Source organism: Agrilus planipennis, unplaced genomic scaffold, assembly GCF_000699045.2.
Source record: "Agrilus planipennis isolate EAB-ADULT unplaced genomic scaffold, Apla_2.0 scaffold16, whole genome shotgun sequence".
Taxonomy (NCBI): domain Eukaryota; kingdom Metazoa; phylum Arthropoda; class Insecta; order Coleoptera; family Buprestidae; genus Agrilus; species Agrilus planipennis.
The window spans coordinates 979,817-995,830 of NW_020438946.1; the positions used below are offsets into that span (position 1 = coordinate 979,817).

A 16,014-nucleotide genomic window follows, 5' to 3' on the forward strand; every position below is an offset into this window, starting at 1 on the left:
TCATGCCAAAGATGTGGATTGGATGGGTTGAATTGAAAGGTGATACGAAGCATGTCGGATGTTCGTTCCCATGTAGAGATTTTTCTTATTCGAAGACCGTGGATTGCTGCTTCCATTTAACGACTGCATGTCGAAAGGATTAGAGCTGCAGGTACCAACATGATCCTTCGAACATTGCCCCCTCCTTAAGAATGATCGGCCCCGGATGAGGGCAATGTTACATACAAGCATATACGTTATAATCAATACATTTTTTGTCGACAGCTCTTAAGTATGCCTGCAGGCAGCGACCGACCGATAGTTATACTAAAGACGCAGAGGACAATGAATCATACTCTGAGTGATACATATTTGCTTGCTTAACAAAAGGAGTTCCGAAATTCTCGAGAAGAATGAAGTGTTTTAGAAAATTCGAGAATAATATAAATAGGCCTTTGGTGCGGACTTAGTTTGGATATGAACAGTTGATCAGTAATAAATAAACAAAGTGATATAAATACAGTGACGAGTACATAAGCATTGTAAATACTGCATGCTATAAATAAGAAGTAGTTTAAGTGTTCAATCACTTCGTTCCTGTTGCCTTTCCCTACTGTAACATAGGCATATTTTTCAAAAAAGAATGTTGGCAGCAAAATTTGCGATACGTATTACGGAACCAATTTTAGAGACTTTACATCCTTCCAAATGTTGTTTCGATTGACAGATTTATGGATAGACAGAAAATTAAAATTCTAACAAATATGTCAATCATAAATATGTCAAAGGTTAGTATTACATTTTACATCTACTCTCATTTATGTAATTAATAACAATGTTAGACAGTTTTAATTTAATTAATAAAACTGTACGCTATCTTTTTTCTCTAAATGATGAAGGCGGTGATGGTATGTCAGTTGTATGGTTGCAGCAGGAAGAATGAAAAATTGTTTAAAAAGTACCCGCCCCTTTAGTACTTTTTCTTTATTTTTATTAGCGAAGAAAACATTAACTGTAGATAATATGAATCAGAATGTTAGAATCATGGATTATGCCATAAGAGGTACCATTAGCGAACGCGCAGATGAAATTGAAAAGGAACTATTAAAAGTAAGAAGAAACTTTTAGAATGTATGTGACTTAAAAGCCAGGGACTTACAGAAGGCAGGGGTTATGGATATGGCATGAAATAAGTCCCTATTTTTTAAGATCTACAGTGTAGTTTAAGTTAATAGAATTTTTAGCTGTACTACTCGACAAAACTTTCTTGTTTTTATCGCAAAAGTCACTCAGCTGTTTATTGCAAACATCATAGTTTCATATTTTTCTGCCACCTTGTACAACGTTTTATGAATTACTACAAACAGCGTAGTGAACGCCACCTGTAGACTAATGCTACTACATGAAGTTTATCATAATTCATTAAAAATGTCCTTTGACAGGGTGAAAAGAAGCCTTTCAATAAAATCATTCGGGTGAATCTGGGAGATTGCCACGCAGTGGGTCAAATCCCTATAACATTCTTAAGACAATTGCTAGCGACCTGTACATACACTGAGTTACTTAAAAGTTCCAGTATTCCTTCGGATGTTAAGGAAAGAGCAAAAATTATATTGCAGAGTTGCACAGGAGGTTCGGTCGGTTCTTATTCGACTTCTTCAGGAATCGACGTTATAAGACAGCATGTAGCAAAATACATTGAAAAAAGGGACGGACATCGGGCTTATACAGATAATATTATTTTATGTGCAGGTGATATTAACTTATCTCATTAATCCTTACCTAATTTATGCAAGTTATTCGTATCGCAAGGATCATGCTTTACGACCACAACGCGTTGTGGCAGTGAAGATATGCCATGAAGCGTATGGAACCATATTGGAATACGACGCAGATATGGATCTTACAGTCCCTTTCTGCTTCTAAAATAGAAAACAGCTGCATGACGTATTTGTCATTATTAAACACAGTATAACGAAATTGTGCCAATAAAGTAAAAGGACATTTATTATTTATTGGGACAAGCTGAACGTCGTAATATGGTTACATCAGTTGGTGCTCAGAATACGTCATGACTTTTCTTTATTGCCACAACGCGTTGTGGTCCTATAGCATGATAGTCACAACACGAATTTCGCTATGTGGCCTATCTCTGGAAAATACGACAAATGGCGCTGTAAACGCCATCTGTAGTACAGTGCTACATTTTAGGATTACGTATGTTTCAGCAAGGATATCTACTTGCTGAAACGAATCCCGGCGTAGCTCACCTCAACGTGAGGTAGGCACGTTACCATAATCGAATAAAATAATTCGAAGTGGTCCGCATTCTGTCGAAACTGCCAGACGCGGATCGCGATTTCGATCTTTTTGGATCTCATCAGCGCGTCGCAGGCAGCCCGACAGAACACAGACCAACTGTTACCTGCTGAAGCATACGTAATCCTAAAATGTAGCACTGTGCTACAGATGGCGTTTACAGCGTCATTTGTCGTATTTTCTAAAACGCGCTGTTAAGGCAGCAGGTAAAAGTTGGTCTGTGTTCTGTCGGAGCTGCCTGCGACGCGCTGATGAGATCCAAAAAGATCGAAAGCGCGATCCACGTCTGGCAATTATTTTAATTGGCCTATCTCTGATTACCACAACGCGTCGTGAGCGTTTTCAGAAGAGCTATTATAACACCCACCAATTTCGCGATGTGGATGTATTAGAGTGACCGTAACGCGTTGTGAGATGTTTTTTCGATCAATTAATGTAATATCTATAAATTTACCAGGAGGACTATGGAAATTCATTAAATTTTGATTAATAAAAATTAGTTATTGTAGGTTTTGTCTTTTTTTTTTTTGAAAACCTAGTCTACTGCAACTACACACGTAAAATAACAGTTCTTGGTATATTATTGTTGCATTTAGTATTTCAAATGCATTTTCCAGAAAAAAAACTGGGAATATCGTTTATTTTTTTTATTTTCAATTTCAACTGCATCGTAATATCATTCCTTACGTTTTCTCTATCGATGAAGAGAAATGTTATCTTTACCGCCATTGTTTTTTGAGGTGTTGCTGAGGGTTTTAAAACCATCTTAAAACTATTCAAAGCCGGAGTTGATTGTAAAAACCCAGGTGTCATGATTCCCGTTCCTCAATTTCCCTTGTATACGGCTACTTTGACGGAATATGGTATATCCCGAATCCCCTATTTCTTAAAGGAATCTAATTTTTGGAGCCTCGACATGGATCATTTAAAAGCACGTGACACTTTTCAAAATATTCAGTTTTTTTATTTCAATTAATACATACGAGGTCTGATCAAAAAGTATCGCGAATTTTGAATTTTCGCGGCTTACGTATACTCGATTTTCGATTTTTTTGTAGCGTTATGCTTGGTAAGTACTCATGTCTCTCACTTATACCTACAAGTTGAATGCTCAGTTAATTTTTGACAGCTGCTTTGCTTGCACGTGCTTTCGCTCGTCTTCGATTCTTGCCAATTCCAAAAAAAACAAAATTAAGTGCGCGGACGTATTCCGAATGTCGACTGTGGCATATGGTGAAGCTACCTTGGACCAAAGGCAACGTTTCTCGGTGGTACAAAATGCTAAGGAGCTGTTGGACTCTGTCTGCGACAACCCAAATTGGCTCCAGAGGGTCATAACTAGTGAGGAATCATGGGTTTATAGTTATGACCTGGAAACCAAAGCTCAATCATCCCAATGCAAGCTACCGCACGAGCCAAGACCGAAAAAGGCGCGCCAAATTAGGTCGAATGTGAAGATTTGGCTTATAATTTTCTTCAATTACAGGGGCGTGGTGCATCATGAGTTCTTGTCAGAGGGTAGAACGGTCAATAAGGAATATTACCTACCAGTTAAGCGCAATTTGCGCGAAGAAATTCGCCAGAAACGCTCGGATTTGTGGAAGAACAAAATTTGGCTTTTGCACCATGATAACGAACCTACTCACACATCGTTGCTTGTGCGCGAATTTTTGGCCAAATACAACACACTAATAATGCCGCAGCCACTGTCCCTAGATAAAAATTTTCAGTCTCTCTCCAGTCTCTCAGAGTCTCTCTCCAGTCTCTCAGAGTCTTTCAGCGTCTCTGAGAGCGTCTCTCACAGTCTTTCACAGTCTTTCAGTTACTGCCTAGGTGTTTTTACGGATCTCACACATGAGAGACTCGAACGATAAAATTGTTAATTCAGAGATTCGAGTCTCTCACAGAGAGACCGAATGAATAAAACTGAAAAACTGAGAGACTCGAGTCTCTCGTAAAAAGATTGGGATCTCTGAAATATGTTGAACTTAGAAAATTTTAACCATGTCTATCGAGACACAACTTATTGAGAGATTCGAGTATCTCGTTCAGAGATTCGAGTCTCTCGTTCACAGGCTGGATACGAAATGAGGATCTTTCTATGAGCGACTCGAGTCTCTCGTTCAGAGACACTAAACAGTTTTTTTGACAGTCTCTCTCAGCGACAGCAGAGAGATTCGATGAGGGACGGAGACTCGAGTCTCGCTTTCAGAGACTCTGAGAGACAGAACATTTTTATCTCGGGGTATTCCCTAGATATGGCCCCCTGAGACTTTTACTTTTTCTCGAAACCGAAGAGGCCCATGGAAGAACGACGCTACGTTACGACTGAGGAGATAAAAACGACATCGAAGCAGGAGCTGAACAACATCACAAAAAATTATTTTTGAGATACTTCGAAGATTAGAAAAGACGTTGGCACAAGTGTATAATATCAAGTGGGGATTACTTTGAAGGGAACAAAATAGATATTCATAAATAAATAAATAATGTTTGAAAAAACACAAATTCGCGATACTTTTTGAACAGACCTCGCACGTACAATCGAAAGTTGTGGTCTTAAATATCAGCTGTACCGCTAACAATTTATTTTCAGGATCAAATAAAAATTGCAAGAAGTTACTGTTTCCCTAGAGCCATTGTTGTTATCAATCCGGGAAATCCTACTGGACAACTTCTTACAAGAGAAAACATTGAAGATTTAATAAGATTCGCATACAAAGAACGTCTATTCATTTTTGCTGATGAACTGTATCAGGATAACGTGTATGACTCCAAATTCTTTTCATTCAAAAAGGTAATTCTTCAAGGTAGATCACAACTGAATGATTTTTGACTGATCACTCCAATGAAAATTTGTCCTTCGAGACTGCCCATCTGTAATGCTTGCAGTAGTGAATAGAGGGGGTGCACGTGGTGATATTTAAATGGGGCGTTTTTCGATTCTTTGGGTCGTTTTTTTCACCAGGGGGGGGGTCAAAGTTGACAAATATTGAACGAAAATTTATCTAAATATTAAAGCGTTATTTACAATTTATCCCACTATTCCGTTGCTTCGTAAGCGAAAATAATAAAAATTACAATTTGGACTCGAGTTTGTAAAAATAAAATCCCAGCAGAAATAAATTTACTAGGTATTTTAGTTGATACTAGCGACCCCCGCCCCAGCTTCGCACGGGTGCAATGCTGATACTAAATATATTTTTGTTTTGTTTAGATTATTATCGAGGAGGGAAAATCTTCAAAAGATACCCCCTGAACATACTAAATATACTACAGAATGTCTTTATATACAACATTCACAGTTTTTTTCTCATTAGATAATACAAACCAGCCTCCTGGCTGGTACCGCCGCAACCGCTATGTCCCTGTATTTTAAATCTGTAATATCTTCGAAAATATTCATTTAAATTACATGCTGTAAAGGGCCATATTAATCTATATAAAATGCACATTGTATTTAAGGTACTTAATTGGATAAGAATTAATGCTGTATTGCCTACAATCGCTTCGAAAATAAGTCATTATTTCTCATAAAAAGTAAAGGATAAAAATGGTTATTGTGGGTTATCCCTAAGAGAAAGACATATACCATCCCGGACTTTTTTGTAGACCCTTTTAAGATGTACGATATTGTAGTACATTATTTTGATCTATCTCGTAGGGTTCAGCCAGCGTTTGCAATGTAAGCGCAAAAAATGTGTTTATTTACATCAGATTAGAAACCTCTAAAGTTATCAGTGTTTCCCTACTATATTATGCATGTATTATACATATAAACCTTCCTCTTGAATCACTCTATCTTTTAAAAAAACCGCATCACAATCCGTTGCGTAGTTTTAAAGATTTAAGCATACATAGGGACAGACAGCGGGAAAGCGACTTTGTTTTATACTATGTAGTGATTACAAATTATGTAAATTGTAATAACAATTAAGAAACATGAAATAATTTTTAAAGGAATTACAAATTACCTAATAAATTCTACAATTTCTACGGCAAATTTCAATCGAAAATTGTAATTTTTGCGTTGTCATAAAAATTTAGTTTTTTCCGTGCAATAAGATAATAACAGAGTATGGCGGACTTACGTCGTCATTATATCGAAAGTTTAGTTATTGAGTTGTGACCTAAAAAAAATGAGTTATCTCTTCTTTCTAGGTGATGATAGAGTTGGGAGAGCCCTATAACAAGATGGAATGTGCAAGTTTTATGTCTGCCTCGAAAGGGTACACTGGAGAATGTGGATTACGAGGGGCTTATATAGAGGTATTCAATATGGACACCGAAGTAAAAGAAATATACAAAAAGCTTCTTAATACGTCTCTGTGCTCCCCCACTCTGGGACAGGTGGCAATCGACGCCATTGTAAATCCCCCACAAAAAGGAGAACCTAGTTATGATTTATTTATACAAGAAAAAACAAAAGTTTTGGGTGACCTTAAAGTAATAACAATTTAATTTTTTTTAAATATCTTTTTGCAATAATTTTGATAATTACTTAGTAGGTATCTACCAATATTTTTTTTTCATTTTTCAAGAATACTGAACGGTAATTTTACAGATAAAAGCTAAAATGGTCGTAGATGCGTTCAACAGTTACGACGGATTCAAATGCAACCCTCTTCAGGGTGCTTTATACGCATTTCCTAAAATCACTTTACCTCCTGGTGCCCTCAAAAAGGCAGAAAAAAAGAAAATACTACCCGACGTATACTACTGCAAAAAACTATTGGAAAAGACAGGAATTGTCACTGTTCCTGGGTCTGGATTTGGACAAGAAGAGGGGACCTACCATTTTAGAACAACCATCTTACCACCTGTCGAAGTTCTTCAGGAAATGCTCAAGTTGTTTCAATCGTTTCATAAACAGTTTTTTGAACGATATTCAAAATACGACATTTAATTTTAAGAGATAACAAAAAGATAGTGTATAAAATACTACTACTATCAAACTAATTGTAAATGAAGGACCAAATTGAATAATTATCCTAAAAAAGTAAGTTAAGAGTTGGGTAGATGTATTTTAGGAAATTGAAAAAAAACTTTTACTTTAACTCAATTACACAAAAAATGCTGACAGCTTAAATCGACGTAAATTTTATTTAAATTAAAATTATATTCCAAAGTTAAGTATTGATAACTTATATACATAAATAAATTGTATTTAGCTATTTTTGTACTATCAAAAATAAATAACTATTTTACTCTATTTAGTAAGTAAATTGTTATTTATACTTCGTTTAGTTTCTCTAGCAATGTGACCTTTAGTTTGACCGGCGCAAAGTAGAAAAGAACAGCACTAGGCCAGAAAAGGAAGGAGACAACTCTCGGCCAAACTCTTAACCGGTGAGGAGCGTATAATCCGTACAGTACTGCACGGAAAAATTGACCATTTTATCCACTACAATTGCATTGCTCAAATGTGCTGTTATTGGTACCATTTACTACTGAAAATATCAACGAGATGTTTATTTATATTTGAAGACATATTAAAGGCTTTAACGCTTGTTTTCGACTCGCACTACTATTCATGATCGAACAAAACTTTTGGCAGGTACTGTATGAAAAAGTATGTTTAATGAACAAGAGTCGAGAGTATAATGAGCTTTTTTCTCCCTACCTACGATTTTGTCAGCGCGCATCCAGAACATTGGAAGGGGCACATCGCTAGAGAAAGTAAATTTTGTTTTTAAAATGTGCTATTTTATTAAAGTATCAGGTCTTTAAAAATTTACAATACGTACCTGAACTTATCATTCATTGGATAATTTCAAATTGAGTAGCACAAAACCATCCATCATACTGAATTTATATTGATTATTCGATAAACCCTTTTATTTGATACCCATATAAGGGGATTGTAAAAAAAATAGAAACAGCCATATTGCGATGCGGACATATTGCGATGACACCATATTGCGGTAAACTACATATTGAATTTATTACGATATTAGACGGTTTACTCTACATTACGTTGTAGCTTTCTAGGAACTAGTTGAAATGTTGTTTGTAGGACAGCAGAGATGAGACTGTAAAGTTACTGAAAAATTACATTATTATCTGCAGGCATTATTTATGCACGAGTGATTATATAGGTAAAATAAATATATGCACAGACTGGCGTAGTGGGCTTATATCATCTTATATGTCATTTATCATTTCATGATGAATAAAATAATAGCCACTATTCAAATTTTAGTTTTGCTACAGTCATGTCTTTAGTAGTTACAAACGTGTGTAATGGCTGTCACTAAAAGAAATATAATCTCTTGTTGTGTAGCTCCTCCTACTGGTCCATATAGGTAATAAATTACCAATTATAATTATTACAAGTACTTATACAACTACATTGAAATTAAATAAATTAAAATAAAAAGTAAAATAGTGCTCTTTTTAGCATCAACTAATAATCCAGCAAATCTATTTAGATATATAACAGTGACAGTTCGCAATAAGGGGCAAAGAATAATGTATGACCACTTTTAATTGTCTAGACATATACATAAATAGAGTTAGGGCATCTGTTTGTAATATCAACATAACTGTCTTTTTATGTTCGTACGATTATTTAAATGCTATTAAGATACAAACAATCCTTAAAGTGTTTTTTATCTGTACGGGCTAATCTTCAAAATATCTGAACCGATTACGATACCAGCCCCTGCTAGGGGTGATGTAGGCTATTTTCAATTGTTTATTGGTTATAACAAGTGTATTTATTATTATAAAAAATTAGTTTCATGCAAACGAATTTGCGAGTCAAAACTAGTTAAAGAAAAAGAAAAATCGTTCAGTTAATCCCAACTAATAGTATAAATACGGATGTGGGTTTGTTTGTTACGATTTCACGCCCTAACTACTCAATCGATCATCATGAAATTTTGTACACACATTGTTAGGAGTACAGAAAAGGTTATAGGGTACCTTTTATCCAGAAAAAAGATACTGTTTCCGAGCGAAGCCGTGGGTAAAATCTAAACTGAAACGTGTTTTCACGACATTGGGTTTTGGCGTAACCGAAGGAAATGATTCATAATTTCAGTCCCCTATTAACTAATTTTGAAATTTGGAATAGTCAAATTTCGCTGTATATAGTTTGTCTTTGATTTGTTTTTTTTTTTTAAAGAGGTGACCCCGAATGTCTAACATCTGTCACTGACCCTAAAGTTGTTATAAGCGAACGTGGCCACATTTGTATAGCTAGAAAATGCCTAGTCAACATTCTTGTTCTTACCTTGTAAGAACAAGATATGTATTTAAAAAAAATCAAATTAAATTCAAATAGAAGTAGAAGAATAGGCTGTTATCAACTGTTGAAAATCTTTATGCTTTTTTAAAGTCACGCAGTCTTGGCCGATAACGTGGTGTATGTCTCTGGAACTTTTGGTATTGACCGTAGAACGGGGGAATTTGTCTGTGGTGGAACAGGGGAAGAATTTCGACAGGCTTTAAGAAACATGAGAACGGTTTTAAAAGAAGCCGGATCCGATTTTGACAAAGTGGTCAAAGTAAACATTATATTGCGGAACATGAAGGACCTGTGTATTATTAATAATATATATAAGGAATGTGAGTATGACAATACATACCATACGTAACACAATTGGGGTGGTTTAGATCAGTGTTTCTCAAAAGGTCCTTTAAAAATATAAGACACATAACATATAACGCGAGCAGAGAAGTTAATTCTTTTTGTTAAAGGCGACTCAACCCTTTAGATTTCTTTCTACTGCTTCTTCCATCCTGAGTTATCTCACTTTCTAGATACTGAAAATCTGCATTTTTTTCTAATTTTTCGTCTCCCATCTTTATTTTCGCTTATTCCCTACTTTTTCTTCTCTTACATACCACTATATCTATTTTACTTTACTTGACGGTACTATTTTGTAAATACCGCTTTCATTTTATTATTTTATGTAAGATTACCTCTAACTCCTCCTTGCTAGATGTTGTTACTAATGATATAATACATGAAGTAAAAGACTAAACAATGAGCACTATTAATGAAGAAACCTTATTAGTGAATCGATTCGTAGTATTGCTATTGGTTTAAAATGATAATCCCATTAGTCTTTAATTTTTGATTAACCTTAAAACTATTTTATTCGCTGGTTTGGTTGTGATATTGCCCATGCTGGGAATAAAAAATAAAAGAGCTGGGGTAGGGTGAATTGTTAAAATTCCTATTTGGATTTACCTATTAACGATGGGTTATCCTAGATAGTTATCTTTCTTTATTTTGTATACAATTTTTTTTCAATATACAACTGATTAAATCCACTTTTACTGTACGGAAGTTTATTTTAATGTAAAATTAACATTGTTTACAGTGATTGTATAATCCTACAATTTCCAAATTTACACAAGTAGACCAGGAATATTATTTTTTTAGATTTTTACGAATTGCCATACCCTGCAAGAACTATCCATCAAGGTAAATTACCAATGTCTGCAGCAGTCGAAATTGAAGCTGTAGCCTTATCTGGACCAGTTGATTTGGGTGAATAATTACTTTTTTAATTCAATTGAACTAACAGGGTGTTACGTACCTACTAGACTTTTTAAAAAAAATACTTGGTACAGGGTGACTCATACACAAGAGGGAGGTAGAGTAACTCAAAAATTAAATAATTGTAAGACAATCCCACAAATGAGTCATATGTTTCAGTAAAATGGAAATATAATCTTTATTGGTAAACTCCCATGCAAAAGATCATTGCGGTTTTATAATAATACTGAATTGCAACAAGGGGGCGTTTTTAAGTTCGCGGAATGGGGGGTAACAAGTGGAAATAAAAGTACGAATTTATTTTTTTTTTAAATATATTCATCTGCTACCCTTACACATTTTTCCAATCGTTCAATTAACTTACGTACACCTTTGAAAAAAAATGTTTTGTCTTTGTCTGAAGAATACGCCGAAACTGTATCTTTCACTTTTTCGTCGCTTGAAAATTTCTTCCCACGAAGACTTCTTTTCAAGTTTGGGAATAGCTAATTATCGCTGGAAGCTAGATGAGGACTGTAGGGTGGGTGAGCTAAAATTTCGAAGCCCACCTTCTGCACGACAGCCATTGCAACACGGACTTCTGAATAGGCGCGTTGTCGTGCAGAAGGAGGACACCTTTGGTTCATTTTCTTCTTCTTTTAACTTTGACTGCTTCCTTTAACTGCTCTAGAATTGAAGCATAACATTCTCCGGTTATGGAGAAACCTTTATCTTTATAATCGATTAACAGGATCCCTTCTGAATCCCAAGAGACTGTCGCCATGATTTTCCCAGCCAACTGTGACACCTTAAACTTCTTGGGTGGTGGTGTGCCTTTTTTGTGCCACTGCATAGACTCCTGTTTAGGCTCAGCTTCATAATGATGAACCCAAGTTTCGTCCCCAGTGACATTTCGAGTCAATACTCCATCTTTATCTTCACTACAGAGGTCCAAAAACGCACGAGAACACTCCACACGCTGTGGTTTTTGAGATGGAGTGAGCATTCTCGGCACCCATCCCACGCTGACTTTAGTTACGTCAAGATGCTAGTGAAGAATTTTAAAAATGGTTGTATCTGAACTCCTACCATTTCTGGGAGCTTTTTAAGCTTTTTATGTCGTGCATCTTCCAGTATTAATTTTTCGACTTTTTGAATGATTTCCGGAGTGGTCACCTCGATCGGCCGGCCTGGCCGTGAGTCATCTTCAAGTGTTTACAGAGAGCAGTGTTGCCACTTCGAGAGATTTATCCCGATTCGAGGGATTTTTGACGTTCTCGAGGGATGAAGGGATTTTTCCTTATTTTCGCGGGATTTTTTTCTAATTTGCCATTTTCTCGTTGGTTTTGTTTGATTTTGTTGACCTGATATTATATTATGAAGGCGCTCATTTTTCTAATTGTAAACGTAAAATTTTGTCAGCTATAATTGTATAATGCTGTTGGTTGATATGGTAGTAGGTTGGCAACAGTGACAGAGAGTATACCACTTGTAAACCATAGTTTTACCTGGGCAAGAGTCTTCCTAAACAGATGACATCTCGTCCTGTATGGTTTGAACTGATTTTCCTTGCTTGGCAAGGAACTTTATACGCGGTACTCGATTTTCTCTCGATTGACTTGTTTTGTCGACGATACTTCAAAGATAGACCAATAATGAAGTCCTTGATTCGTAATGACTTCAGTAAGTACCACCACTAATGACCTACCTACCTATTCCGCAAACTTAAAAACGCACCCTCGTATTTAGTAAATATTCATACCAGGATCGGCAAAGTCAAACTGATGTTGTACAACAGCAATAAAACCAACCCCTGTAACCATTGCAACCCCAATGAATTGGAGCCTCAAACCAAGCCACTGAGACGCTGCTTGACTTGCAAATTGTGCTTTCATGTTGGCCTCAACCTTTTCCTCGTTGTCTCTTTTAAATCGCTGATTAGCACGTAGAGCCCTTATGGTCGGTAGACCTGTCAAACACACGTCCTTATTACACTTACGTCTTAGCCAATACAAGATCAACTGTGTACTTCCTTGAGTCCGTAAACAATCGAACGAACCTGACGGCAGATATTAAACCCGAAGAAAAATGTAGACAAAAGGGCATTAACCTCGACTACTAGATAATAAAACGTTCGCGTATTTTCCATTTACCGAATGCTCGAGAGAACATCCTCTCCACAAAACGAAAACTTCAACGAAAAATTCCAACGATTAATAAACTAAATCGCTTTATTCCAAAAAGAATGCGCCTGTTCACTAAATTAGGTAATAAACAGGAAACTGCCAATTGCACGAAATCACCAAATTGTCGATGAATTACAGCATTATTATTAATTTATTAAAACTTTAAACTCTAAATCGTTCATAGGCCTTAATCGTGGTCCTTCGAGCCGAATGTAAATTAGAGATCGAATACAATTATTACAAATGTNATAAAGTATTTTATTTTTTGTTTTTAAAAACATATTTTTTGTTACACCTAGCAGCCAGTAACAAATTGCTGTCGCTCTTAAATATATTAATAGCCTCTAAACATAGCAAACAAAGATTTAAGTAAACTAAAAGTCCATTTTTAATTAGTTTTAATGATGCTTTATTCCTGTCGTCCGGTCACTTTGTGTTCATAACAGAGAATACTCTTTCGGTAAATGCTGAAGTGGCCGGAACGGACAGCAAAAGTGACATTACTTTGACAGATTTGGGAAATCAGGTTTTTCCGTAAATATGGCTTGCCATTTTTCTGTGCAATATTATTGATGTAAAAATACTCTGAATTTCGAATAATCGCTTACAAAATTACGATGTTTACTTAAGGCCTTAAATAAAGTATTTTTGCGTACTTTATGTGTCTTGTAAAGTATAACGTACGCACAGTCGAAATAGAGTACAATACTACAATACTTTATAATAAAGTACGGGTGGCAAGCCTACTGGAGATGCACTCGATAGTGATTTTGCCGCGTATTCAAAACCACTACAATTAGTGGTTCATGTCTTCCTTCTGGCGAGCTTTACATTAAATACCACCCCCACTAACGTCCAAAACCACATTAAGTCACATTCGAAAAGTTGTTTAAACACTAAACCAATGAAATTTTAATTCTTGGTTGACGGATTTTCAACGAAAAGATTGAGTTGAAACCGTTGAAATGAGCCTATAATGTTTATAAACACGAAGTCTGCAAGGTGACAAAATCATACTAATAATAATTTATCGTTAATCAAAACTTGATGTACCAACAAGAGACAGAAATTGTAACAGTTCGGCCATATACTGATGTATTCTTGTTCATGAGAAAAAGTAAACACAAGAATTATATCGAAATAACAAATATTTTAGTACAGTAATCAATAAATAATACAAATTAGGACAAACGACCTATTCCAATACAATCTTAATTACCAATATTCATTGTAGGTAGGGGTTTTGTCATACTGTGGATTTCATTTATTACGATATTGGTTATAACGGCCATTTCGCTATAGCGACATTAAATCTAAATCCCTTGAATTTAAAGTCTACTTTAGTATAAAATTCATGTGGCTATTGCGACTTCGGATGTAACGCCGAGTTCGGGTGTAGCGATGGTTTTTAATGAATCATTTCAATCAATCGAAATATTTATAAGAAAATCTATGTCTTCAAGTAGCCTGCATATGAAGTTTTCAATGCTCAAACTCAATTATTAAAAAAAAAAAAAAATAACGTACCCACCTTTAAGATGTGTCAACATTTTTATAGTTCTCTACGAAAGGGAAGAAAGTACAAGTTATCTAATGTATTTTGAACTATTAAAATATCTTTATTAATCGTATCTAAATAATAAAATGTCTCTAGAAACTTACAAATGTAACATTCTTTAAAATCTATTTATAATATATGCATTTAATCTATTGTTATTACATCTAATTGATTTTTTTCATCTCACAAGTAATAATACTATATATGTGTAAATGTATAAGACATCTAACACGTAAACTAACAAAATCATATAAGTAACTTTCCCTTGATTAGCAAGTTGAATTTACGAATAATAAGCGTGTTATGAACTCATTCTGTTTTCATCTTTTGCTTCTTAAGACTTAATATTTATAGCGATACATTATAATAACTCTAATGTTGACGATTATATTGTTATAATTTGCTACAAACGTCGAAGCCTAAGCATAACGTGTACCTCCTTATGGTACGGATTTTGTTACATCCAGAAAACACAGCACATTGATGAAATGCTTCAGTTTTTTTTTTTATTCAATAAGTATAAAGTGTTTATAAAAACAAAAATACTTCAAAAATATTATCAAATTAAACGAAAGAGTCCACAAAATTCGCCAAGTAATAATCAGTATGTTTTATAAAAGGAAGTGTACAATGTACTTGCTCCTAAACCTTAGAAATGGGTCCCGGTACGATCAAGGGAGTTGTATGGTGTGGTAACCCTCTATTTCCCATTCATGAGGAAGGTTGTCGTTTTTATCTGAAGGACATACTTTTAAAGATATAAGGGTTAGAAGTTTCACCCTCTGAAAATTTCTAGAACAGTCCAGAACATTCCACAACATTATGGAATATTCTGGAAGATTGTGGACCATTCGACGCCTTTCTTTTATGGGTAGAGCTAACAATTGGTAGGGGTATGTAAAGCAAGATCCATCGTGGGTTCCAACCTTCGGGAACATTCCGGAACGCTTTGGAATGTTGTGGAATGTTCGGAAATAGTCTAGAACATTCCAGATCATGGTAGGATGTTCCAGAGAACACACTGGAATGTGGTGGAATGTTCTAGAACATTGTAGACTATTCGAAGGCCTTTTTATATGGGTAGGGCTGCCTATATACCTCTTATACAATCCCACATCAACTCCCTGAGCTAAGCCGAGTACCCCAGCTGGCGGGACCACATCAGGAGTGTAACCAGAGTGCTAAGAACTTTACTACAAATTAATATTTTTCTATCAATTTTAACATAATTACATAAAATTTTGGTGTGATATGTATTAGGATGTTAAACTATTATTACAATGACCAATAAATCAGTTAAAAATTCTGCGTTTTATTGCAAAATTTGATAATATTTCTAAACTGCGGAAGAGACTCTTTCGTTTACTATTTATTTTGATTTTTCGACAACACATTTTTTTTTTGTAACAATAAGTTCCCTTTTATTATAAAATTAACAGATAATACAAGTAACAACAATATATCATAAAGATGGCGTTTGT

The 16,014-nt window shown here is 35.2% G+C and overlaps 2 protein-coding genes across 3 annotated transcripts; both read left to right on the forward strand.

Annotated features, from left to right (window-relative positions):
* Window positions 1–746: 746 nt before the first annotated feature.
* LOC108744665 (alanine aminotransferase 2-like) lies at window positions 747–7,387 on the forward strand. Of its 2 annotated transcripts, XM_018480539.2 has the most exons (7): window positions 747–767; window positions 977–1,089; window positions 1,422–1,731; window positions 3,039–3,229; window positions 4,895–5,095; window positions 6,460–6,744; window positions 6,863–7,387. In XM_018480539.2, exons 2-7 carry the CDS (start codon window positions 1,003–1,005, stop codon window positions 7,202–7,204), a joined length of 1,416 nt encoding a protein of 471 aa, XP_018336041.1. In that variant the 5' UTR covers window positions 747–767; window positions 977–1,002; the 3' UTR covers window positions 7,205–7,387. The 2 variants fall into 2 exon arrangements, with proteins under 2 accessions (XP_018336041.1, XP_018336040.1); XM_018480538.2 differs by having other exon boundaries at window positions 767–1,089.
* A 1,055-nt stretch (window positions 7,388–8,442) lies between these two features.
* On the forward strand, window positions 8,443–10,825 carry LOC108744668 (2-iminobutanoate/2-iminopropanoate deaminase-like). Its single transcript, XM_018480542.1, has 3 exons — window positions 8,443–8,603; window positions 9,641–9,870; window positions 10,694–10,825. The coding sequence occupies exons 1-3, from the start codon at window positions 8,542–8,544 to the stop codon at window positions 10,807–10,809; spliced, it is 408 nt and encodes a 135-aa protein (XP_018336044.1). The 5' UTR covers window positions 8,443–8,541; the 3' UTR covers window positions 10,810–10,825.
* The last annotated feature ends 5,189 nt before the right edge of the window (window positions 10,826–16,014 follow it).

What these genes read in the sequence shown, in the direction of transcription:
- LOC108744665 (XM_018480538.2), top strand. Translation starts at nt 901, where the DNA reads ATGGTTGCAGCAGGAAGAATGAAAAATTGTTTAAAAAGTACCCGCCCC. An exon ending in TCGACATGGATCATTTAAAA is followed by an intron (nt 3,230 to 4,894) that starts GCACGTGACACT and finishes ATTTATTTTCAG; the next exon opens with GATCAAATAAAAATTGCAAG. An exon ending in AATTCTTTTCATTCAAAAAG is followed by an intron (nt 5,096 to 6,459) that starts GTAATTCTTCAA and finishes TCTTCTTTCTAG; the next exon opens with GTGATGATAGAGTTGGGAGA.
- LOC108744668 (XM_018480542.1), top strand. Translation starts at nt 8,542, where the DNA reads ATGGCTGTCACTAAAAGAAATATAATCTCTTGTTGTGTAGCTCCTCCT. An exon ending in CCTCCTACTGGTCCATATAG is followed by an intron (nt 8,604 to 9,640) that starts GTAATAAATTAC and finishes GCTTTTTTAAAG; the next exon opens with TCACGCAGTCTTGGCCGATA. An exon ending in TAATAATATATATAAGGAAT is followed by an intron (nt 9,871 to 10,693) that starts GTGAGTATGACA and finishes TTATTTTTTTAG; the next exon opens with ATTTTTACGAATTGCCATAC.